The 25,595-nt window shown below is 42.2% G+C and overlaps 1 protein-coding gene across 2 annotated transcripts in view; it reads left to right on the forward strand.

The window, feature by feature from the left end:
- scube3 (signal peptide, CUB domain, EGF-like 3) overlaps positions 1-25,595 on the forward strand; it is a 75,472-nt gene that overhangs the window by 20,022 nt on the left and 29,855 nt on the right. For both annotated transcript variants that reach the window (XM_080295493.1, XM_080295494.1), the window contains exons 3-6: positions 3,099-3,224; positions 11,722-11,856; positions 22,583-22,732; positions 24,178-24,294. In XM_080295493.1, the coding sequence (XP_080151619.1) occupies positions 3,099-3,224; positions 11,722-11,856; positions 22,583-22,732; positions 24,178-24,294 (528 nt within the window). The remainder of the gene's footprint in view (positions 1-3,098; positions 3,225-11,721; positions 11,857-22,582; positions 22,733-24,177; positions 24,295-25,595) is intronic.

Here is a 25,595-nt window from a genome sequence, read left to right on the forward strand (position 1 = left end):
TGTATTCTACTAAGAAAAAGATTTTAGAAATGTGTGTCCTAATTAGGGATTTGTGTTGGTGTGCGGGGGGTTGTAGAATCAGCTATTTTACAGAGTTACCTGAAAGCAAAGTAACGACCAGTATAACAAATTACTTTTTCCTGGGCGACTGTGGCTCAGGTGGTAGAGCGAGTTGTCTCCTTATTGGAAGGTTGGTGCATTGATGACACTGACTCCTCTAGTGTGCATGCCAAAGTATCCTTGGGCAAGATACTGAGCCTCTGAGTTGCTCTCATTGCATTGACCAGACTGTAAGTGTGTGAGCAAATCTTAGAAAGGCATACATTAAAAATTTTGCATGACTGTATGTGTGTGATTGTGTGACTGAGACTTGCAGTAGAAAGGTGCTTAACTAAGTTATGTAATTACAGAGCTCCAACATCAGTTCCTCTAATAATGTCTCTGATTGGAATAGGCGGTGCTCAATTGATCCAGTTTGTGCATAAAAGAGTCAAATCCTTTTATGTGAATGCCTGAGGCAAAATGCCTGAGTTAATGAAGAAAGTTGATAACCAACATGATACCTGTTATCTCTGACTGAAGATGTTTTTTGTTTGTTTTTTAAGGCGTCTAACACAAAGAGACCCTGACTGTGGTGAACTTGGCTTGTAGTATACCCTAATGGTTGTCGGGTGGTTTAAAATGCTATCAGCTACCTTTCAATTAAAAAAGAAAGAAAGTCTAAAGAAAACTTCATATTGGGCGAATTTTAGGTGTTTGGCTGATTGGTCGAGTACTCCTAGCATTTTATCTTAAAGAAGCTGAACTCAACAAAAGCTCTGAAAACATGTGCTTCCTTCTGATCTAACATTTTGGACTTTACAAATGACTTTGCAGCTAAATTCCATAAATTCCAATACTATTTTCCAGTGTTGACTTGCAGACCTAATTTAAATCACCATCAGCTTGACTTAAACACGCTTTATTTTTACTGCGGTTGTAGTGTTGCTTGTTGCTTCACACTCTGTGTTGTAGGTGTAGTTTTCATATGTTGGGCAGTTGTTCACATTTCACTTTAGCTCCTTTACAAAAATAGATTTGTTTTTATTATTATCTTTTTAGTTAGACTTTAGATGTCAGTGGAAGTTAACAATATTTCCTGCCCTCCCTTTTAATGGAAAAATCTATTTATTTAGCACAGCCGGGAGCTTCTGTAGTTTGGAGTCAGAGATCGTTAAGTTGTTCTTGTTACGGGGACTTTTTTCCCTAAGCTTTGTGGAGAAACCGCCACAGTTCCTCTGTGGATTTAAGCTGTCTGAGTCTCTCTCTTCTCGATGTAATCCCAGACTGACTCCGTGATGCTGAGATAACGGCTATGTGGGAATCATACCATCTGTCGCAGGACTCCATGTTCTTCTTGTCACTGAACATGGTTCTTTTGGGTGTCGATATCTCATGCCAATAATCTGATATTTACCTATTACTCTTGCATGTTAAAGGCCTACACAGCACTGTGTAAACTTTCAGGTCTTTTAGATATGAATGAAGACAACTTTGGCGCTGACATGGTCAGATGTGCCCAGCTCTGAATAAAAGCTAGTTAGTCGAGGAGAGTCAGTGTTTCATCAACATGTGGTGGGTGTTTCTAGAACAGAGTGAAAAAGTGATGGGTGATCGTGTGCTACGATCGGAGAACGACGCAGACGTGTGGAAAGCGACTAAGCAGAGTGCAAGAGAGTCTCTATGTTTTAGTTCCATCCCTCTGCTGTCAAGTCCAATTAAGCCCTGAGAGAGGCAGTCTGAAGCAGGAGCTGAACAACCAGAATCATTGGCCCTAAATGGGACAGTAAGTGCGAAATGGAAGTACTCTGTGTTCTCATCCACCTTGTCTGGGTCTCCTCAGTATGGGCCCCTCAGCCATCATCATAACCATAAAAGACAACTCCACTTAAACTGTCATAGCAGTCTGCAGTCTCTTTATCTTTCTGCCTCCGTCTCATTTCTGTGTCACATTTCTTTAGTTTTTAGCTACTTGAGCTGAAGTTAGGTTGGTTTTATTAGTCATAAGATCAATATTAGCATTTTTCTTTCCCAGTATCGACTAGCAGTGGGTCACTAAAATCAATGCCTTGTCTGATTTCATGAAGATATCTTCCTGGTGACAAAGCAGTTTAACTTGCTCTGATAACTTAATAGTTAGGTATGTGTTTTGTATAAATAGCTACATATTTTGCTGCTGACTTTATACTTTAGGTCATAGTAGAAAGGTTTTTAGTGTCTTGGACTGAACAAAAATGGTTTCTGATGCTTTAACATGTTGCCAGAAATAACATTCCATGAGTAAGAATCAATGTCTTGGCAACTGGAAACTGGCAAATTTTAGGATACTTTGTCATAAAAGCTTAGGCTGTTGGGTTTTAATAAAAGGAAAAATATTAGCAGTCTGTGGCAGATTCCCAGGTTATGTCAGTAGCAGGTGAATCATCCAATTACCACAGCTGATGTCTCTTCCATGTTTAGCTTAAAAGTGCACTTGTGAAAGCAGAGGTGGAACAAAACCAGATGATTTGGGCCCTCTAAAAGTTGACCTGATTGCTTAATTGTGTATGTGTTTATTTTAAGGGAATAATTAATCACTTTTGAACAAGCTTTGTCTAATCTGTGCCAAGAATGATAAAAACATAAAGGTTATACACACGATTGGTTTTGGCTTGACTTTATGTATTAGGCTTATTAGAGCTTTATTGTAACGAGTGAGGTTGCTACCAGGAAGTCCTTGATCCAGCAGCAGGTGTGGATATTATTGTCTGTAAACCATTACAGGGAGGTTACAGGTTTAGAAAAATGGTGTGGATTTTATTAATTTGGATCTAGTTTGACCAAAAGTTTCCAATTTTCCAGGCTGTACGCTTAGCTCACCACTGCCTGGCTGTATGTTCACAGTGAATGCGCAAATATTAAAGTCATGTCACTCTGCTAAAGTAACCCTCAGCAAAAGAAGACATTTTCGTACTTCTGAAATGTTGAAACGTTTCTTTAATCGTGGTCATACTTTGAAAATCAACTGGTTTGTTATAGCTACATTTCTGAAGCACATTCATGTTGTCATCTTTCTGCAGATGTCGACGAGTGTGCAACTGAATACAATGGCGGCTGCGTCCACGAGTGCATCAACATCCCGGGAAATTACAGGTGCACGTGCTACGACGGCTTTCGCTTGGCGCATGATGGGCACAATTGTCTCGGTGAGTGTATATGTGTGAGTATTTGAAGTGATCTTGTGTGTTGCTTTTTCTCCTACGTGTCACACAATCATGTGGTCAAACACTGTTTCCATAACGAGCTTTTGTCAGAAGAACTTGTATATAATTAGCTACATGTGTCAAATTTCAAGCTAACCATAATTTAACCCGTGTAGTTGCAAAGATCCTTCACTCTGAATGTTTAATGTCCCAGTATGGATGGTATTATGTCTGTCTCAAGGCCAAACTTGGCTCTTATTAGACAGCTGCTTCAGATATTTTTGCCATTCCCTTGTTCACATAGCAGGTAGTTCCACATGTGCTTTCACAAAAGGAAAATGCAGCCCTTATTTATAATATCTCTGATGAAAAGGAGAGAATTTATGAAGAGTTCGACCGTGAGCTGCGAGCTCTGAGTGAGCCGTCAGCCGACATGTTTTCCCATGGTTTCATATTTCACCAAAGTGCCAGTCATGTTGGCCTCACTGAGAATGTATTACATTTAAAAGGTTATGAAATAAAGGAAAACATAGTTTTCTTTCTGCAGCTGGAGCTGCTAAACATAGACATCACACATCCACCTCCATTCCCTCCTTTCCTCTCGCTCCTTTTACCCCATCCACTCATCCTTCGCTCCTTTTGTTTTGATTTGAAATCCCAAAGTGAGACCTCGCTGCTCCTAAGAAATCATCTCCATCTTGGTTACAGCCTCAGCATGATGCATTTCACTTGATGCTGAAAGCCAGCTAGTCCTGTGAGCTGCTGTGATTTTGTTGTGGAGTAAAGTTAGATGTGACTATCACAGCAGAATTCACATTCAGATGAAGCGATGGCAGAAAAACTTATCAGCACCTAACGATTTGCTGTGAAAGAGACTCTGCATGCGGGCACGAAAGGCATCATGCTCGAATCAGCCCCACATTTACTTGATGAACTGCATGTAATGCTGGGATTAAGCTACAATGGAATGGAAAACACTCCCATCTTTAGATCGATAATTAACCTGTCCTGACTTGACGATGCCCTCCTCTTTCCTTCAGTCTTACCGTCTCTCTTTCTCTCTCGCTCTCTGCCTCTTTATCACCCGTGCGCTTGTATTTATCATGTAAAGCCGGGTTATTTTCCAAACCATTTAGTAATGGCATTCAGTTGTGCGTGGATCATTTGGTGTGCCTTGCGTGCAGGTGTGTAATTGCGATACATTGTTTGTGTGGCTGCTGCTGGCGCATCAAACGGAATTGCGTCCATCGATCCCTTTGATATAATTTGTCATAGTGAAACACACACGATCAAACACAGAGAGAGCTTTCAAGTTTCCTTTTTTTATTATTCTGTTGCTTTATTCTGCTGCCATGTTTTATTTTAGTTTTTTCTCGCAAGTGACCCGTTTGAAAGTGGGCAAAGACTTCTTTGAAAAGCTTGAGATTTGTATCAGAAATTCTCTTGCATTTCTTTGAACGATCTATCAATTATTAAATGAATAAATATATTTTTTTGATCTCAACATAGCCAAGAGGGTTTGAAGACGGACTGAATTGTGTATATGCAGCTGTCAATTGCAAATCTCGGCTCTTGTCTTGAGACCTTAAAGTGCTCTAGAGACTGCTTTTTCTGGAGAATTTAATTCATTCTAATACCCGTGCTCTGCTCTGCTAAGGGAATAATCCTCAGCACAAACAGAGAGAGGAGAGGAAGAGGAATAGCGGAGGTTTCATCTTAAGGCCCCCAGCTTCCTCTTCCAGGTTTAAGCTCCTTTTTGGCCCCTGAGAAAAGATTAGTCCCCTTGGCCCTGGAATGGAGAGCCTAAGCAGCTGGTTCCCAGACGAGGTCAGAGCCTCAGAGCCCTTATAGACCAGATGTGCCCGAGGCCACAGTGGAGGAGACACTCACCTGATCCTCAAAAGTTCACCGTGAGTTTAGAGTCTGAGATCTTTAAGGTGCTCCCTTTGGATTTACCTCATGCTATTCCTCCACAAAGCTCCAGCGATTTGATTTGATGTTTTTGTTTTTCTTCCCATGGTTACAGTGCACTTTAAACTCCCACAGGAGATTTCAGGTCTCTAAGGTTCTTCTGCAGTCAGTAGGCAATGGTGTGTGTGTGTGAGTGTTTGTGCGAGTGTCACCTCAGGGACACGGGTTAGGCAAGCGCACATGCATCCCTGTCAGCGTCTTCTTTGTTTGCTCTCTGGCGCACGTGCCACAGAGCTCCTTGTAATTGGATGTGTTGGCAGCATAATGACATTGGGCGGTGGCAGAAGGCAGCGGAGCATGAAGCAGAACACTGCCTTGTGTGCCTCACTGGGGACGCTCTGGTTTCTGAGGTCTCCCTCGTCTGCCCTAACCCCACAAAGATGTCAGAAAGTCAGCAAGGTGGAAGCGATGCGATATCACAGCGTACTGCTCCTGTCTGTCCTGAGTGAGATGCCACTCTTGTATAATTTACCTCAGAGGGAGCTATTGTACCTTCTCAAAAATCACAGGGAGAGTAAGTGAAGCATATAAGAACTCGATTACATCTTTTATAACTGTCACGGCTATTATCTCGCAGAGGTGAGGGAGGGGTGCTTTTTAATCACTGCACCTCTTTCATGGCAAGGCTGTAAAGGATTTCTTGAGTCTGAGGAAAAACAGAGGAATCGGTGTCAATTTAATCCAAAACACACATCCTCTTTACAATGAAAACCAGATGGAGGACCGCTATTAGTTCCCCACTGTAGCACCAGCGTCCCCACATTTATGACTTATGTGTTTTGGTTAAGGTCCTACAGAAACCAAAATGCACTCTTATCTTTGCTAGTTCATTAAACTCTCTCGAGAAGCATAATGCCATGTGTATCAGCATAAATACCCCTTCCTTAAAACCACAAATGATAACGTTTCACTTCTCTCCGGAGCTAATACACCCAAATAATGATATTTCTATTGCTCCCAAGAGTAGGCATGCCACAGTCACATGCATCCCGAGTGTGACTCACTGGGAGAAACAAAGGCAGGCTTGAAATAGACATTACAAATGTTTGACAGAGCACCATCAAACTGCAAAGGATAAGTGTTTGTCATCGTGTTATTTGCTTTTACTCATCATCCTGTTTCGTCAGTCCAGAACATGTCCATCCTTCTTTCTGTAGAATTGATTTTTTTTTTTGTCCAGCTCCACATACTCCCCACACACAGCTTAGCATGCTATGTTCCTTTGATTTTTATTGACCAACACTGATTTGATTTGTATTGATTTGGCAGAGCTCAATTCCTCGGGCAATCTGTAGGGAAATGAATTCCCTTTTACTTTAACCTTCCCCAAAGACGTAGCTTGAACTGTAACACAAAAGCAATGTCATTACAGCCTTGAAAAGAGCTTTTGAAGGACCCTTTTGAAGTAGCAACTGAGGAAAGGTCGTGTCATTTAACACTGTTTAGTGTTTTGCTAAAGGCTGTAATTGTGTAGCGATGTTGTTTTCTCCTGCTTTCATAGATGACAGGAAGCATTTCCATCAAACAAAAGTGTCTGAGTCGTCTCCTGGCTGAACCACATCCCCATCTATGTAATCCTTTGGGATCATGCTGCAAGGAAAGCTAATGAAACGGGAGGTTTCAGACTGATGTATTATTGACCAGGTTCTGATGGAAAAAGGTGGTCATCAAAGACCTTCACGCAGATTTGCATTGCAGCCTATTAAATGCTTTCCTTAAGTGCATTGACCACTCTTCCAGTGCAGTGAGGATAACCTCCAAACCCCTGACACTGACATAAAATACTCGACACTAGCTTGGGTTTACTACCACTTTTAACTCCTGAATGTGTAGAAATGAGTCAGGGCAATGATTATCCGTTTAACCCCTCAGTCATGAAACCCAGGGGGCGTTCAGGACCATACGGATACTTCTTGTGCTTAGCACTAACCCTTCTTGACTTCTTGCTGCAGATGCAAATATCCAGCTTTCTCCCCAGCGAGAAGTCACTTTGCTTTTGTTGTGAAACAGACAGATAAGAGCTGGGACGAGAGAGTCTCTCCATAGCTCAGAGGAGCTGGAGTGATGAGCTAAAGGATAGATGTGAGATTGGTGAATTAGCTATCGCCCACTCTCTCTCTCTCTCTCTCTCTCCATTCTCAGGATTGTTCAGTCCCATCCACCATGAAATGAACAATTCCAGCTGAGCCCACTGGCAGGGCTCTGGGGGGAAACTCAAGCCTGTGATTGGTCTTAGGGATGTAAGCATGCAGCAGACTGGGAGCCATCATGGCAGGGCCTCTTGTCTCCTTGACATAGCAGTGTCCATCCAAACATTTATCCTGAGGTTTTCTTTTTAAAATACTTCCAGACTTGTTTTGGAGGAGCAGACGAACACTGTTAAGCATGAGCTTAGCTCATAGATTTTCATTTAGGAAATAGCTCGGCGGGTGATTGGATCTGAAATCTAAGTCTGTGCTTTGTTTGCAACAATGGTTACCTGGGAGACGGGTGAAGTCAAAACGTTTCTGAATTTAATCATTGCTTTATTAGCGTTGTTTATGTAATGGCATAAAAAAATCAAACCTTGCTGCTGATTTAAGAATGAAATGCTATAGTTAACGGAATTAATTCATGTTTGCTTAGCAGATGTGAATCAGTTAGCTGTATTGAAACAGTGCGTCGGGAGGACAGGAAGAGCTGGAACTAATAAATTGCTCTGCGCTATAAGCGTTTAAGGCTTCCACCCTGTCATGGTCAAACACATTTCTGGTGATTTAAGAGATTGTGTGCTCTGCAGATGAAAGATCAGGACTTCCTGCATTATATCAATTTAGAAAAACTCAGCTGACAGGTGCTGGAGTACTGCTGAATGTGTGCAGCTTCAGCATCTGCGCCTTCAGTTTGTCCTCTCAGACTATGTTCAATACTGGCGTCATGGTCACTGCTAAGTCAAGTGGGTTTATGAATGCGCTGTGCCACTGAAGTCCAGAAGCAACATAGAAAAATAGGAAATCCTGTAATCCTGTTTGAAATGAGAAGGGATCTTGTTTTAATTGAAGCTGGCTGTGGATGTGCCACTCCTTCCCCACTGATGCTCAGTCAAGCCAAGCTGATTTCTGCTCATCTATGAGAGCAGCAAAGTCTGCTCCTGTAGCCCACCAGCTGTTGCTGCCCATCGCTGCACATGGCCCTGTTTTGCTGCCTTTTTAAAAGAGCGCAAGCCAACTCGACTCCTGTGAATGAATTGTGCAAAGAGGCCAATGTCTGTCCATTCATCTCCTTGTCTCTGGTCTTCCTAGACTACAGAGCCAGCTCTGTTTGATTCAGATAGAGGCCAAGGACTGGGATGGATACATGGACAGCCTCACAGATAGCATTTTTTTTTTCCACACTCCTCGCTAGAATAAAAAAAAAAAGTCTTTGTCAGCAATAATGTTCCAAAAGACACTGAACCTTTAGAAAATGGAGAAGGAAAAGCGTATTTCTTCAAAAAAGGGGGTTCAGGGGTTTCTGTAAAGCAGCCAACATGTTTACACGACTTTAAAGCTCTGTGCAAGGCCAAATGTTATATATACAGGCAGAGCTATCTGAGAAACCAACGGACATGGCCTCCGCAAACACAACCAATCTCTTAATCTCTCTCAGTTTGAGCCCTCCTTTCTCCTTCGTCTCCTAAAGTGAAGGAGGGATGGAGCGGAGACATGTCTCATTTTTCAGAAGGAAGGCAGCCCTTTTAACTTGATTAAGACTTTTTTTTTCCTGCCCTCTCTAGAGAATTTTTAAAAAATGTTTTAAGTCCAAATAACATGAGCACTTCGCCTGGCCATGCCAGAACCCCTTTCCGCTTGGAAATATTTGCTTTGGACGCCAGCCTTGCCCAGCACACAACACAGGCAATTATGGGAGCTATTTAAACAGGAGAGATCTACCTACAGACGACGCCTCATTTGGAAGGATGAAGGAATCAGGAAATTAAACCTTCATTGATGCGCTGATGGTATGGAAGGAGAATTCCCACAGGTCCTCGGAGACTGGTTGCATATCTCATGGGCATTTTGCTCATGCATCCAGGACTGTTGTGTTTATGTAGCCTTTATATTTCCGAATTTTTGGTAGGTGTGTGTGTGTGTGTGTGTGTGTGTGTGTGTGTGTGTGTGTGTGTGTGTGTGTTGAAGGAAGAGAGGAAAGGGAAAGAAACAGAAAAAGAGACTTTTGCATATGTTTGGACAAATTTCTCTGTGAGTTGTGAAAGTTTTTTTTGCTACGTGCTAACAGTTTATCTGCAAAGGCGCAGCTGTAGGTTGCCGGCTGCTTTCGTCAGCTCAAAGGTCTTCCCTCTGTTGCTGCCACTTTCATGATGAAGAGATGAGACCACGAGGTCAACACCAAGCAGCCACACAGTTGAATGAAAGCCTCGCCAAGCTTTTCATAAATTCTCCGTCTTTTACTCTTGAGTTTAAGCCTAAATGTGAACTTTCTTGTAAAGTTTGTTTTTCAGATAACGATGCTTCACCTGGTTGCAGAGTAATGTTTTTACCATCAGTCTTAACTGATGTGACACATTTGGGGGGTTTTTTTGTTTTGTTTTTTTGTTTTAGCGGAAAGAGACATTTTTGCTCATGGAATGTGAGGACAGGACAGCACACTTGGCAAGCTGACAAGGTTTATAAGTGCTACCTGCCACTGACCTACTTATAAACCCCAGAAGTTTCCATCTAGTCAGGTGCCACTTTGTGTTTTTGTACACCAGTGAATCCAAGTCTGTGAGTGGAAATAAAGGAAAAAAGAAAAGTACGTTTAATTTCTAGCTCTTCCCGTACTGAGAATTCCCCAGAAAGGAAACTTAATCCAGAGGCCTTCTCAGACTGGACAAATAGACAGTAAATTAGTTTCGCATGACGGTTTATTAAAAAAAAGGCTTGTATATACAGCAGATTTTTAATGGATTGAGCAGAGGACTGGATAAGGTTCCAGCGTGGTCAGTAAAAAGGGACCAGGACCCCATATCTGAGGGAAAGGAAGAATATGGAGTGTCATCTCTACAACTACACCTCAGACACACAGAGGGCGACAGGAGCAAAGCTCTGCTGCACTCCAGGCAAAAATAAGCAGCAAAACATGACACACAAGCACCGTCATTTCATTTGTGTTACTTTTCATTTGTTTCTTTTGTCAAGAAGAACAATGAGCCTGGATGGGAGTTGTTCAGAAAGAACAGCTGGAAGAGCACAATTTATTACCAATGAAAATAAAGTCAGTAACTCCTGCTTGTGGTCAGTTTCCCTTTCTTTTTGTGAAAAGAAAGGGAAACTGACACCTTTGTAAATGCTTTGCTTTCATATACCCTTGTGGTGCAGCTCCTCCTCACCTCCCCCAATGCAAAAACCCCCCTGCTCTCTACTCTTTCCATCTCTTCTTTTCCTCACCATCCTCCCCCCACCTCATTCCTCCCTTTCTCTGCATTCCTCCCGTCACGGGGCTGACAGACACTCGTCATCAGCAGGTACTCTGGCCCAGGTGGATCAGGTTTCCCAGTTGCCAAGGGATTGTGCTGCATGTGCATTTTTACGGCTTAGTGCCGCACAGTTGGAGGTTTTTAGTGCAAGTCTGCTGTGGTTCCAATGTCAGATAACCATTATGACAGATTCAAACTCCTCAGCTTAAGACAAACTCTTGTATGACATTTGCACTTAAATGATAACCTCAGGTTTTTTGAGAGGATGAAGATGTTTTAATTAAAAATTATATATTTTTAAATTAATTCTTAGATAAAATATGATATATTGTTTAAGCCCTGCTAGTGCTGCATCTGTAGAGATCATTAAAACTGGTACAATCTTCACAATCCCAGTATATCTCAATGTATTGCTTAACTTTTTTCTTTCTCTACATATGACTTTTGAGGCGAATTAAATGTTGTGCTTGTGTTTTTGTCCTCCTCGCCCTTATCATCTGGTGAAAATTGAGATTTGTCTAATACTTTGATTCCCACGTACCTACAAACTTTTATTCTAACACAGTAAACAAAGGCAGGGAACATGGTAGATATAAAATGCTAACTATCACCATTCTTACATTGTTACTTTTGACAATTTACTAAAAGCATTTCTGTGGTTCAGTTACAGCCACAGAAAGAGAGCTTCAAGTATGGCAAGAGACACTAGTTGGATAATTACTAAAGCTATATTTGTGAACCGTTTTCCACTGAATGACTATTATGATAAGCCAGAGCTAGTTACAGGGTGACAGTATTACTTCAATCCCTGGAGATAAATGAAAATGTGGGACAGATGAGGCGCATGGCTGTAGACTCTTCATCAGTAAAAAAATACAGTTAAAATCTGAAATTTCTGTAAAATGTGTTTAGAAACCTTTCATTTGCACTCTTAAATAGATAATAGTTGTTCACATACATATCATCCATGTTCGAGTTTGTTTATTAAATGGGTAATGATTTTCCCAGATGACTTGAGACAGTTGTTAATCATTGTAATTTTTGGTCTGTCTCAAAGCACTCTTGTTAATTTTGCTTTGTGTCTCCGGGCAGATGTGGATGAGTGCTCTGAAGGCAACGGCGGATGTCAGCAGATATGCGTCAACATGATGGGCAGCTATGAGTGCCGCTGCAGAGAGGGCTTTCTCCTGAGTGACAACCAGCATACCTGTATCCAAAGGCCAAAAGGTTACACACACACGCATGCGCGCATGCACAAACATGTTGTTCAATAGTGAAACGTTGTATATTACCATATGTGGTGACACCTCATGTTAAATGCAGATTTAAAGTTATTTTTGGATGTTGTTAAGCCTCTTTGTGACACGCGATGATGGTGAATTTGAGGCATTTTTAATCATGAGAAAGGAATCAGTCCTGACAGGTCTCAGTGAAAAAGGGTAAGTCAAAGTCTGAAGGGGGAAGAAGAAGAAGGGATAAATCACTTTTTGCTTTTTACACACCCTTTCAAATTGAGCCAATCTAGTGCTTCGCAGCTTTTTAAGGTATCTGTGGCATGAGTGGCTTACGGGGGGGACTGTGAGCACAGAAAACAATTAAAGGTATAGCCTGGGGCTGACACACCTCTTGTTTATAGAGTGTTCATTCCTGTGGGATGGAGACATGACAGAAGAAGATGAGCCAACCAGCTCTGAGGCTTAGTTACCAAACTCAGGGGCACTGCGGACATACATACATTTATAACACCATAGCTCTGTATCAAACAAAGTAATCCAAATGCTAACAGACTTCGTGCAGTTATAGTAAAACTCACAGCAGTGAGTGTTTTTTTGACCTCCAGACTTTATCTTTGGATAGATTAACACAGGGAGTGCTCACACATTGATTTAGCTGTCAGCCCAACAGCTGGTTTGGATACTGTCGGCTTGGGTCTGCTACCAAAGTAGAGAACTAACTCAACTTGAATATAATCTGTGTTGAGCACCCTGCCCCTGTAAAGGGTGACGCACAATTCGGCTGCATGTAGTTACACAAAACGCATACCTGTATTCCAGGGGTATTTATCCAGCTGTCTGAGAGATTCCTTAGTTCTGCCAAACTGGGCTGGGTCTGTGTTGGATCTTTTCTCTCGTTTCCTATGGTTTGCAACAGCACCTTTTATCCAGAAGGTGCAGACAACACGTCCAGCAGGGTCGGTGACCTCCTCGTCCCTGTTCTGTCTCTTGTGAGACGCCTGCCTTTGCTGGGAGTCATTAGATTGTGCTGTTCCTAATTTCCCCGGATGGTGAAATGAGGATCTTGGAAGTCTGGTTTATGAGCTTAGTCTGGCCTAGTGAACTGTCAGTGTTTACATTTCATAAACGTAGTGTTTTTTGAGTGAGGTGAAAAGCCGGATCATGTGTTTCAAAGGCCTACTACTATATAGATGCAGAAACAGACGTGTGAGCAAGTCCGTTCTTGCCCAGCTCTCTTTTCTTTTGTGCTTATTCTTTCTTTCTTTTGTAAATGCACCTCGTTTCTGTCGATCTCCCCTGTTAATATTAATATAGTCTTTATTGCTTACAGATGAGACCCGTTTGGATCTAGAGATTAAAGCTGCCATAAATCTACAAACTTCCGATAGTGATCAGATAGACGCCTAGTCATTGTTTCATTACTTTTGGAAGACAAAGAGACAGAGCAGCTACTCATCTGCTTATTATTACTGCTCTTATTACAACAGTATGTGTCTGTATGAAAATGCAATTGGTGAGGAAGTGACTTTGCCTTGTTACAGAACAAGAACCCCACAGAATTTCAGCAAATTTCACCGTGCTCGTTTACAGAAAAATTACACACGTTGCTCAGGGGGGAAAAAAATGATTGAGAAAATGAAAGCTGATTTAATCACCCAGCCAAGCCAGTTTAAATGCAACCCTCCATCCATTCAGCCAGCCCTTCTCTTAAAGAGCAAAGCCTGGGGTGCAGTTTGCTCATGAGCTTTATTGTTCTCATTAAAAAGACATCAGCTTTCCATTTCTTCCATTAATGGGTCAGGTGTTCCCTGGGTAACTTCTACCAGTTTTTCCAAGGACAGCACAGACCTGGACACTGCAGTGCCTTTTGCTACCGGTCTGTTTCCCCTGCTGGTAGCGAGCCCTTGTTAGCAGTGAGCCTGTGCCAATTAGGCAGCAGGGGTCTGCCAGCCTCTCAGCTAATGACAAGGCTGCTGCTGGTCTGTCTCTTATTAGACCTGCCCCTGCCCCCTCAGCAGGAATAACTATGACCAAGTGAAGGCTCCATCGTCTAGCTGTAACAGTTCATTTATTCTCTCCAAACATTTCTTCCAGTCAAGAAATAAAGCTTTTCAAAGGCCAGCCAAGGTGCTTAGTGGTTGATAGGAATGCCATTTAGGTCAAGAGGGCTCCACTGCTCTGCGTTTGATTTATTATCTCTTTTATATAGGAGGATGACAGGGACGTATGTGCGTGAGATGGGATCCAGCACATTGGAATTCAGGAATCTCAGTCTCAGTCAACCCACACATCCATAATTTCAGCCTCATACATTTCTGAATATCCGGTATGGCAATTACCTTAAGTGCACACTGATGGTTGGTTATGCAAGTCATGTATAGTGCTTTGAGTATTCAGTATATTTATCTTTAGTTCTGAATACAAAAAACAGGATACACGGGATGTGAAAGTTGACTCATCCACTGGTAGGAAATGATTTAGAAACGGTGCAGCTCAAGAAGCAAGTTGAACCGACACAAGTTAGCAGGGTGATGTAACTTTGAAAGAGAAAATGAGCCTTCTGAATCCAACGTCTTGTCACTGCCAATCAGTGTGATGACATAAATGTGGTTGACTATGCCATGAAAGCTGCAGAGCAGCAACATGGAGTTTGAAAGTTCTCAGTAGTCTGATGATTAGGTTCCAGAGTGTCTAAAGCTCATTGCGCCGAAAAATTTGATTACATGAGCCCCGAGGCTTTACTGTCACCTTTCACTGCTGAAGGAGACTGTAATAGACTGTTGCACTTAAGTCTTCAAAGTGTTAAATCAGAAACAGATGAACATGCATTACCTCCAAGCAGAGTTTGCACTCAAGAAGAAAATGTATCATCCAAAAATTATCTTGTAATGGAAAAGCGATCATTTAAAAAAAAGAAAAAAGAAATATGGGCCACGTTTACACATTCCATTTCATGTTCCAACATGATTATCAAATCGGCATTTTCCTATATCCTATTAGAAAGAATAACTGAGCAATTTTTTCTAAAAATGTATCTCACAGTCACCTGATTGGTGGTGTTTTTTTGTCTACAGTAGAGCTTTTCTGTCCATGAAATGTTTACTTTGCCAGTGGAAACCTCTTCCTATGTTTACAGCTTCCATTAGCTTCCCGGTTTGGCTTTTTCCCTTTGCGCAGCTAATCTCTCTCTCACGTTTTCTTTCTCAGATTCAAATAGTTACACAATAATCGTCACACACACATACAGACTTGCATGCACAGGAAGGCAGGTTAATAATTTCCAGTTTTATTCCGATAGAGGCACATCCTGGCATGTCCTTTTTTAACATTTAGATGCAGATTGTGGCATGTTGACTTTAGAAGCACTTATGTGCAGGCTAAAACTGCAACACAATAAGGAGTTTTCTGATAAATTAGCTCACGTTCGTAATATTTATATTATATTCTCAGTTAGTGTTCCTCCAGTTTGAAACGAGGCACAGAGTCCTTGAACCCTGTTTTATTGCTTTTGTGTTTACATAAATGGATAAAATAACCCAAGTTCCTGGACTGTAATATCCATTTATCAGGCTGTTTCACATTTTAATTTCATGAAGTAATGCGCTGATAAAGGGCCAGTTTCCATTGTTCCTGTGATGCGATGCTTCTTATTTAAGATTGCAAAGAGAAATTCTTTATGCATCCATTTGTTTTTGTAAAAGGAAAGTTTGTATGCTTTTAATATATGTTTATGTAACAGTGGTTGTCCCATTGTGCAGAAGCCGACACGGTTCTTTCATCATTGCTCTCGTGGATCTCAGTGGGTCTGCCCGCCTGTCTGTGCATTGGCCGCAGAACTGTTTTTACAAGTGCAAAAGTCGCTGCTTCATTGCTCTGCAGCCCAACCGTATAACCAGGCTCTTTTCCTATTCTAGGGAAGTAGAGCAGAGACTTCGAGCTGCACAGATGAAGATATACGGACACTTGTGTGTGTGTGTGTGTGTCTTTCTTTCTGTTCCTTCCCTGTTCGTTCCTTTCTCTTCCTCTGCCTCTTTCCTATATTATCTTCCCACATCTTAGCTATTTGTCCAGACTTTCACAGGACCCATGCCCTTCCTCCCTTCCATCCCCACCCTTTAACAAATATACATCAGTGGCTTGAGCTTCAGCAAATGTTGGCTGCCTTGCCACCGAATTCTTTGAACCTCATTTGAGACGGGCATCCTTTTTCCTCGTGGGTTTGTTGAAGGCCATCTCTAAGCTGGCCAGCCCAGCTCGCTGGTGCGGACTGCCAGAGTGCCAGTGGGGTTTTTCCACTAACATTTGGCTATCATGGGCTTAACCAGAGGGCCAGACTAGGCTCTGCAGAGACAGATGCCTTCTGCAGTTGCCTCTTGGTTTGATTTTGGAGAGAATTGGGCTTTGTAATAACATACTGTATCTCATGCCTTTTGTATCTCCGTATCGAAGAAAACCTGCAGCCTGGATGTGCTCTGCTGTGTTGTCTGTTCTGCTGGGAGGGCGCCTGGCTCCTTTGGGACTGCACAGTGAGGTGACCTTGATAGAATGGGGGAGGAGTGAAGGGGAGAGTGGCACATCCACAGCAGGTGCTGCACAACTGTGTGTGACACAGATGGGCCGACACTCTCAAATGTGTGTGCCACATGCATACATTATGCAAATACACCTGTGTGTCAATGCATCCACATACCTTAATAGACGTACGCTTACAGGCTCGCACGCACACGCGGTTTCCTCAATATGTTTTTTCTACAGTAGAAATCGAGATTCTCAAGAGCTTTAATCATATCTAGCACATTCTTGTCTATTTTAGTCTTCTAAAGTCTATAAATGTAACTGTTTTAGGTTATGTTTCTCCTCTTATTTTTTTGTTTTTCATCATGGTAGCTCTCCACGCTTTGTTTTACTCTAGAAACACAATATATTAAGATGTACAACAAGCGCTCAAGCAGTGAGGTATATCAGTCCAGATGTCTGCTATCTTTTTCCATTTTCTGCTTGTTTATGACTTTAGTGGCTCCTCTCTGGAAAAAAGGGAGTGAAATAAGAAGCCTCAACAAGGCCTCTGAGAGCTGCAGAAAATCAGAAAACCCAAACAGTAGCACTTGGATGGACTCGCTGCTCTTAGAGTCAGTGGGGAAGAGTTACTTCCTTGACCGGCTCACTGGCCTGTTGCTCTGTCTGACCATTCTGCGTTGCGGCTCAGCCCAACCCAGTCCGACTCTTTTCCCATTCTCCTTTCTATGCGCTGACATTTTTATCCTCCTATTAAAACTTTTAAGGGCCCATTATCTAAGAGGAAGGAATGTTGCTTTAATAGTGTGGTGGCTCCATCGCTAGGCCCCTTCTTTTCAGTTTGTATCCACCCAACGCTAGCTTGTTGCTTAACGTTCTCCCCAAAAGAGGGGGACCGACTCCCCTCTGATATGTATGACAGCAGCTCAGCACGGACCACGAGCCCTATTTTCACTGCCCTGGGGCACTAAGAGCAGACCATAAACCCTTGGATGCTTTCCACTACTTCATCTCCATTGTTTCAGTCTCCCCACTACATGGTTCTCAGGTTTAAGAGGGTTTGCAGCGCTGTGGTGAAGAACTTGCGGCCTCCTTCAATCTTTTGTTTGAAGTTCATAGAAGTTGGCACTTTAGTTGGATTTGTTAAGTGTTATTTTTTTCTTCTTCTTTTTTTGGCTTAGTTTCTCATGTTGTGTTAAAACTCATATCCTGCTGTCAATAGTTTATGGTTATTTTCTTCATAGGCTGGTTTTACCTCAAAGGAGCTGCAGGCTCCTACAGAGTCCCTAGCTCCGTTGTGTAACATACAGTCCAGTAAAATTGTTTCTGGCAAGATAGAGATGTTTTAAAAAAAATGGTACATAAGTCAAGTTTTGCAATTTATTAAAGAGCCAGTCTGGGTTATAAGAGGGCAGCAGAAATAGCTTGTTCATTTGTAGCTCGCAAGATGTGGAGTTAACTGCACTGTCTAAGCCAGCAAGCCCCAGGCTTAGAAAATGATTTGAGTGCCAGTCAGTCTCTCCACACAGCTATCCATTTAGACTGACCTGTCCAGTGGAGTTTCTATCATCAGTAAATCCTTAGGTACCTTCACTACTCATTGTCCTGAACTGATGGTTTTCAGAAAGGTATCTTTTGGATGTGACCTGCACCTAAAGCTGTGTCCTGCAGGCACTGTGGCTGATCTCACATATTAAGCTGAAGTTCCTCTTATTGACAAACACACAAAACGAGTGAGACTTTATCCTGGAGGATCATGCGGTTTCTGTTCATTTACTTTAGTGTAAGAATACTGGCAATTAACCTCCTAAGACCTGAACTCTTCCATGGGATTCATTTTTAATTTCTCTTTGATATTTGGAACGATGGGACCTGATGAATGTAAAAACATTTTTTTTACTTTTTCTTTATCGGCTTCCTGGAATGAGTGATGAGATTAGGACTGGGATTAGAGCTGTAATGGTTCTATAAAACTGTGTTATAGTCAATATTTAGTATTTATTTATTTATTGTCATTGTCAGAGAACAATGAAATTGCATTTGGGGCTTCCGTACAACCCGTAAATAAAATAATGAAGAAAATAATAAATACCCCTTAAAACCCAAGTGTAAATATTTAACCCAGTGTGACTCCAGTGCAATAAGACAATCCTTAGCAACAACATGAGAACATGACAAGTAAACATGAGAACCTGACAAGTAAGTTCAGTGCTATTAAGAAGTTGGATATGGTTATTGTCCGTGAGAGGGGGGCAGAGAGTTCAGGAGCCTCACAGCCTGTGGATACAGGCTGTTGGCCAGTCTGGATGTTCTGGCCTGTATAGACCTGTACCTTCTCCCTGAGGGCAGCAGGTGGAAAAGGTGGCGCGCAGGGTGATGTTGGTCCCGCAGAATACTGTGCACCCGTCTCAGACAGTGAGTGGGGAAGATATTACTAATCTCTGGCAGACTTATTCCAATAATTCTGCCAGCTTCTTTCACCACCCGCTGGAGTGCTTGCTGATCAGCCTTGGTGCAGCTGGGGAACCACACTAGAAATCCATACGTCAGAACGCTGCTGATGGCACAGTTGTAGAAGTTCAACATCAGAGATCTGGGAATGTGTGCGCTCCGCAGTCTCCTCAGGTAGTAGAGGCGCTGTTGGGCTTTCCGTGCAACTGAGGTGATATGGTTGCCCCAGGACAGGTCCTCGGTCACAGTTACCCCCAATATATACTTTTTTTATGGCCATGGTTAGAGCCTTAATTTATATATATATTTATGTATTTTCTTAACTTTGATTGTAGCTCACTCATATGAATAAAATAAACCTCAGAAGTTTGATTGAATTCCAGTTAAACAATTTTTAAGCATGGCAGCTTTCACCAGACATGAACAACTGACTACTCCAGGTAGATTATAATACCATATATATCTTCTAAAGCTATATTTACAAATGTGCATTCAGTGATTGTTTTAGAGCTATCCCACCCCTGAATATGATCCGACATAATGCCATTATTATTATTATTATTATTATTATTATTATTATTATTATATTCTGCTAATCATAGATCAGAATAAGTTCACATGTTCAGAAAAAAAGGGGATGTCACAGGGGAAAAAAGGCTCTCTTTGTACACAAGCAACCTTGTGGCAACGGTGGCACGGTGGTTAGCACTGTTGCCGCACAGCAAGAAGGTCCTGAGTTCAATTCCACCATCAGGCCGGGGTCTTTCTGTGTGGAGTTTGCATGTTCTCCGTGTGTTTGCGTGGGTTCCCTCCTGGTACTCCGGCTTCCTCCCACCGTCCAAAGAAATGAATTAATAATTAGATGTTGGATATGCCTTCTTTTTATAGAGAGTATATTTCCTCTAAATCCCTCGCTATCCCTTCAACATCTGCTGTTGCTCCTAATGCGTTATTTCTAGTAATGAACTAAACCAGTGGTCCCCAACCCCCGGGCCTCGGACTGGTACCGGTCCGTGAGTCGTTTGGTACTGGGCCGCGAGAGTTGATGCTCAGGTGTGAAATGTATAGTTTTCAGGGTTTTTATCGGTTTTCAGCGTTATTTAGTTATCGTTTTTATCGTTTACTCTGTTTTCCTGGGTCTTTTCACGTGTGTTATGAATAAATTTTCTTTTTTTCGGTACCGGTACTAGTTTTATTTTGTTGTATTTATCCGCGACACCTTAAAGGCCGATCCATGAAAATATTGTCGGGCATAAACCGGTCCGTGGCGCAAAAAAGGTTGGGGACCGCTGAACTAAACGTTTGGTATTGAGGTCACAAATTGTTGTAATAGAAAAAACTAGGGTTATTTCATTTTCTTTAATTTCTGTGTTTTCTTTTCTTGCACAAAGGGAAGAAAATACCTATCCTGAAATATTTCCTTTTTGAAAATGCCTATCCTGTTTGAGCTTGGGTGAAAAACCATCACATCTTGAGTGTCTCCTGCTCTGTTCCAAGACTTTAGACTCTATTTCCTGTCCAGTTTTCTGCCTATAAAGTGTCCTGTGATAGTTTTTATTACTTTCTACATATAGAGTAATGTTTTATGGCTCAGCACATTGTGTTAGTGGATGATGGCATGTGTGTTTCTTTTTTTTTAAGTCGTATTATTTCTCTTCTTTGCTTTCCTGTCCAACTCCATATAAAAGCATGTTTTTCTTTCTGCTTCCCATCATTTAGTAATGATAAAAACTGGAGGCTTTTGGCAGCAAGTTAGAAGAAAGTGCACATGGTGGATGATAGGTGAGACTAGCCTGGAGAAAAGGGCCATTGTGTCAACACTTTGCCTTTTATTGGTCCTCAGAGAGTCGAAGGCCTAGGTTCTGGCCCCAACCTGACATGTTATTGATGGATGGGTCTGTAGCATTGGGGTAGAGGGGCTGCATAAAAATGAAGGGAGAGTGAAGTGAGGTTTGGGATTCATAATACAACCTTAGTAAATAATCTTTGGTCCATTTGGGAGTAGCTGGAAATTCAATCCTTTGTTAAGTTCAGAGCGGTATGTTTCTTGCTCTGGCCTCAGATAGACGCAGTCAAGAAAGGGGACCATTGAATTCCATATCCTACTTAAATATCCACATGACTCACGGGGAAATTTGCAGTGCTTTAAAGCAGCTGCTCTATTGATGCTCATTCATGTTCACTTCGCTCAGCCGTGCCCTTTTTCCTTTTGGCTCAGTGTTTGTTTAGCGCCGAGTCTTTGTGCTCCCGGGAAAGCTGTTGTTGCAGTTGGTGTCTGATAGTTCACCCTGTCTGCCAGAACATCAACAGCTCAGACAGGAAAGTCTGAGAGGATTGCATGACCTTGTGACACTTGTTGACAGACTTAAAGTGATGGACAGTATTTAACAAGGGGGTCAGAATTGTCTATCACATTCACGTTGTCAGCTCCTTGAAGCAAAGAGAGACTCGGAATGGATTCCTGACAACAGCCATGAGTGGAAATGTATAAAATAAGAGGGTACTTCTTTTTGGCAAAACATCTGGAAAACAAAAGGGCATAATCAGGGGAGGTTATTGTGGCAGACAAATGGGTAGTTAGGGACAGAATAATGTAAAAACTTGTTCTGTCAAACTGAGATTGCCTTCTCTTTATAACCCCTGAGGCAGGAACAAGGAGTTTACTATATGACAGCATATAGCTGGCAAGACAACTGAGCCTCTACATTTCCAGTGTTCAGGATGAGTGCACAAGGTTATATGTTCTTTACTAGCTGTTGACACTTACATGCACATATGCAAATGCATCAATATATAGCAAAAAGTTGGCTAATTAAAAAAGTTAGACCTCCAAACACCCTTCAGCGTGACAGCAGATTTAATGAGACATTAATGGAGATGTCTTTTGCTCACTGCCTCCCTGTACCCCAGGAAAGGAAAGGGAAAGGAAAGGAAAGGATGGAGATCTGTTTGGTTTTTAATGAGCCTGAGAGCTGAGGTTTGTCACTGCATCTGTAGTGGAGGAAAGGTTTCACAACGAATAAGTCGAATATCAGTCGTATTCTGCAAAGATGTCAGCTTTATGCAGAGAGCACTGCACCATTTGTGTTATAATTTATGACACGAGGGATGGAAATGTATGCTGGGTGTCTGTTGTGCCCGTTCATCAACCATTTATACATCACACTGAAATGACGCATCATTGTGTGTCATGTTAAGTAAAGCTTTAAATGATGAAAGGCACTTTTTTCAGTGTCTTTTATTTTGTGTTGTATGTGGGGTTTTGTCGTGCTCTTACTGAAGTGCTTCAACCTTGATGACTCATGAAAATGTGCACTGACACCCCTCCTTTAGCGCAATCCCTTTTGATCTCAGTCTCAACAGGGAGAATTTAACCAAGAAGGGTTTTTCATTGTGTTCTTTTCTTTATGGGGGATTACCTCAATTAAAATTACAGGTCTACGGGATCAGCTCCTGCTGGGAGTTTTATCCTTTCTGCAGGCAGCCTCCTTTTTATAGCCTGCATGTTCCAACAAGGGCCTGAGTCTTTGTAAAGGGGTAACTGGGCATATCAGTAACCACCAGTAGGCACATGAGGCACTGAAGGGTAGAATGTGTGCAAGGCATCTGAGCAAGGCTTTTCCACCCCACTTATGTCTTCTGTGTTTTCTAATTAAAAGTCAAATTCTTAGTTTAGTCAGTGATCTCTGGCTTTAGAAAAATTGTCTGTTGGGCAGTTGCGATTAAAATTCTGTCTAAAACTTCCTTCGTAGTGCAACCAGATGGCACAAAAAACGAGGGACCCACCTGTATGGACAAGAATCATGGGTGTGCACACATCTGCAGGGAAACGCAGAAGGGTGGCATCTCCTGCGAGTGTCGACCGGGATTCCAGCTCACACGTAACATGAAGGACTGCAAGCGTAAGTCGTCTCAACCTGAAGCATTTTTAGTTACTCCCTCTATTAAAGACACACACACACACACACACACACACACACACACACACACACACACACACACACACACACACACACAGGGAAACACGTCAGAAGGATGGTTTATAGGTTCCTCATGAAAAGGTGATTGGGTTGGAAACTAGCCGATTATGGATAATTGCACTCATTCCACAAATGCCTTCCATCACATTTGAAGTTGGCAACTGACATTTATGTTGCATTACCAAGCCGTGACTAATCTTCGGAATAGTCCTTGTAAAGAAAAACATGTTTATCAGATGAGTAGCAATCATTTACACAACCGGGGCAAGCATGTGGAGGTTACTCGAAGGGGACTGCTCTGACGGACAGTGCACACTTCCTGTTGCTGTGCAACCGAGATCATCCTGTCAGAGCTGGGGCCAGGGCTGATGGGGGATTTGTCTGTGTTTGGATAAGGATTGGAGAAGTGTTATTCTATAGTTTTTCTGTGACAGCCCAGGAAAAGGGCAAAAGGCGCAGGGATGGTAGGTTGCAGACAGGATGGCGGTAGAAGCCTAGGCTCGCTCGTGCTCTTTTTCACTCTGTCATCACAGGTGTGTTAAAAGTGCCAAACTTAACGCTCCCCTCGCCTGAACGCAGAAACTTGGACCGGAAATTTTACTTAGTACTTATGAAATGTCATTACGTGTATAGTGTTTTAATGACTTTAAAGCTTTTGCATATTTTGTAGAATGAATGAAAAGGATTAAAGCTCAGCTGCTTGCTCGTTGAGTGTTGGTGAGTTTAAAAACGTGACCTCTCCAACTCCAACCTTCAGTGTAGTCAGGAGGATAAAAAGATTAAGTGGGAGATATAAATTAATTAACCAAGAGGAGTTTATTTAATTAACATGGATTCAGAACCTGAGGTGGGGAATATGGAAATCCATACACGCTCTACCTAGTATTATGCTGCACAGATTTTGACCTTAATCTAAGTCCAGGTGTAAATAGCACTGAATAAACAAAGACGATGCTGTTGGATGTCTAGAGGTTGCATTAGTTTTCAGAGCTCTTATTGCGCTGTTAGCGTCTTATTGTACAATTTCTGAGGTTAAACGATAATCATGGTAGCTCCAAGCGCCATTCTTGCCTCTGTAATCATTTCAGTTTTCAGCTCACCTCGAGAAACTCCATCGGAAACATTACTCTGTGCACATTTTAAAGAGGGCTAAACTGAGCCTGCAGTGTTTACGTCACAGAGCATATGGCCCAGAGAAAGAGTGTGTGTTAGATTGTCCCATCTAAATGTGCATATTTTGTTTTCGTGTCATGCCATCTCTCCCCCTCTGTTTCCTCTCTCCTCTCCACACTGACTTTCAAATGAATAACTTAGACTGTGCGTAATCCTCAAAGTACCATTTGTGTTAACTACGTGTCCTTTCCCAGTGACGTGCAACTACGGTAATGGGGGTTGCCAGCACATCTGTGAGGAGACTGACCAGGGCCCCAAGTGTTCTTGCCACATGAAGTTTGTCCTGCACAGCGATGGAAAGACTTGTGTAGGTGAGTCATCTCACCCCAATGCAGCTACCAAGGGGAAGAAATAATAGCTTTTGAATGAGAAAATGTGAAATTACAAATGATTAGCTTGGCACCCAATTTCCCACAGCAAATTTAATTAACGTTTGAAATGAGTTTTATGTGATAAAATGCAAGTTGAGAAACAGGCCTCGTTAAAATAACTGTATCCCTGAGCCTTTCTCTTGATCTGTGACATGCAAGGACAAAAGGCTACCACCCACTGTGCTTTTCCCTCTCCTACTGCTGCTCCAGTAACCTCTCAGCCCCTGCATCTGCCTTGGCTTCTCCTCTTCCTTTTTACTGGACACTGTGCCTTTTCCTCTGTTTTTCTCAGCCATGTCAGACACACACCTTCTATTAGCCCTTGGGTCATTTCCTCCACTGCTTCCCATTGGGGATTAACTCAAACGCCTGACCTAACCTTCCACTGGCATTTATCAGTGTTTGCCTCAGTTGACTTATGTTGAGTAAAAATCATTCAGCTACTCAGGCATATTGAGCTGTTGTGAAGGGCAGTTTTAAATCAGATGGGAGCTGTGAGTTGCAGAAGAGTCGAAGCGCAGGTCTATGTAAACATGTATCTAGCCTAGCCATGCAGAAATGCACAGATTTTTCATCAGCAACCATGGAACATTAAAAACTTGTTCAGGTGTAAATCTGAGACTGACTGCTGCTGCAGAGAGACCTTTTATTTTATCCACCTATTTAACCAGAGTGTCATTAATAGTTTCTGTTTACACTACAAACCCATTTAGGACAAATTTTTGTAATTGGAGCCTAAGTAATTTGGATGAGGCGTATTCCTATGAAGAAAAGCATGTTTAGGTTCGCCTGCAGAGCAGACTGGTGAGGCGATTGCTCGGTTTCGGTGGCTGCTAAGTCTGAGAGCCTGGTTTGGGTAGTGGCTGATCATTTCAGTGTTTCTGGATCTCCTTTAATACCGCAGCCCTGATGAGAGCCAGACCTGTGTCAAGGTCTGGTCAGCCAACCTGTCATTATTGCTGTACTGTCCTAGGCCAAGAGGATGCCACAAAGTCGTCCGCAACAAAATTATACGTCTTTACCAGTCTTATTCAAGGCAGAAAGAAATTTACATTTGGTTTGCCAGATTAGGAAGCAGTCAGCCAGTTAAAATCTCTGATTTCCCCCCACAGACTCTGGAGTTACAGTGGTGGAGAGAGGGCACAGGGGCGCTTCTTTTGACAAACTCCATAATAGAGAATAAAACCTCAATAAAACAAACACTCTGCATCGTGAACCACAGGCGAGAGAGTGATTGACAA

The sequence above is a fragment of the Astatotilapia calliptera genome, chromosome 20 (genome assembly GCF_964374335.1).
Source record: "Astatotilapia calliptera chromosome 20, fAstCal68.1, whole genome shotgun sequence".
In the NCBI taxonomy this organism is placed as follows: Eukaryota; Metazoa; Chordata; class Actinopteri; order Cichliformes; family Cichlidae; genus Astatotilapia; species Astatotilapia calliptera.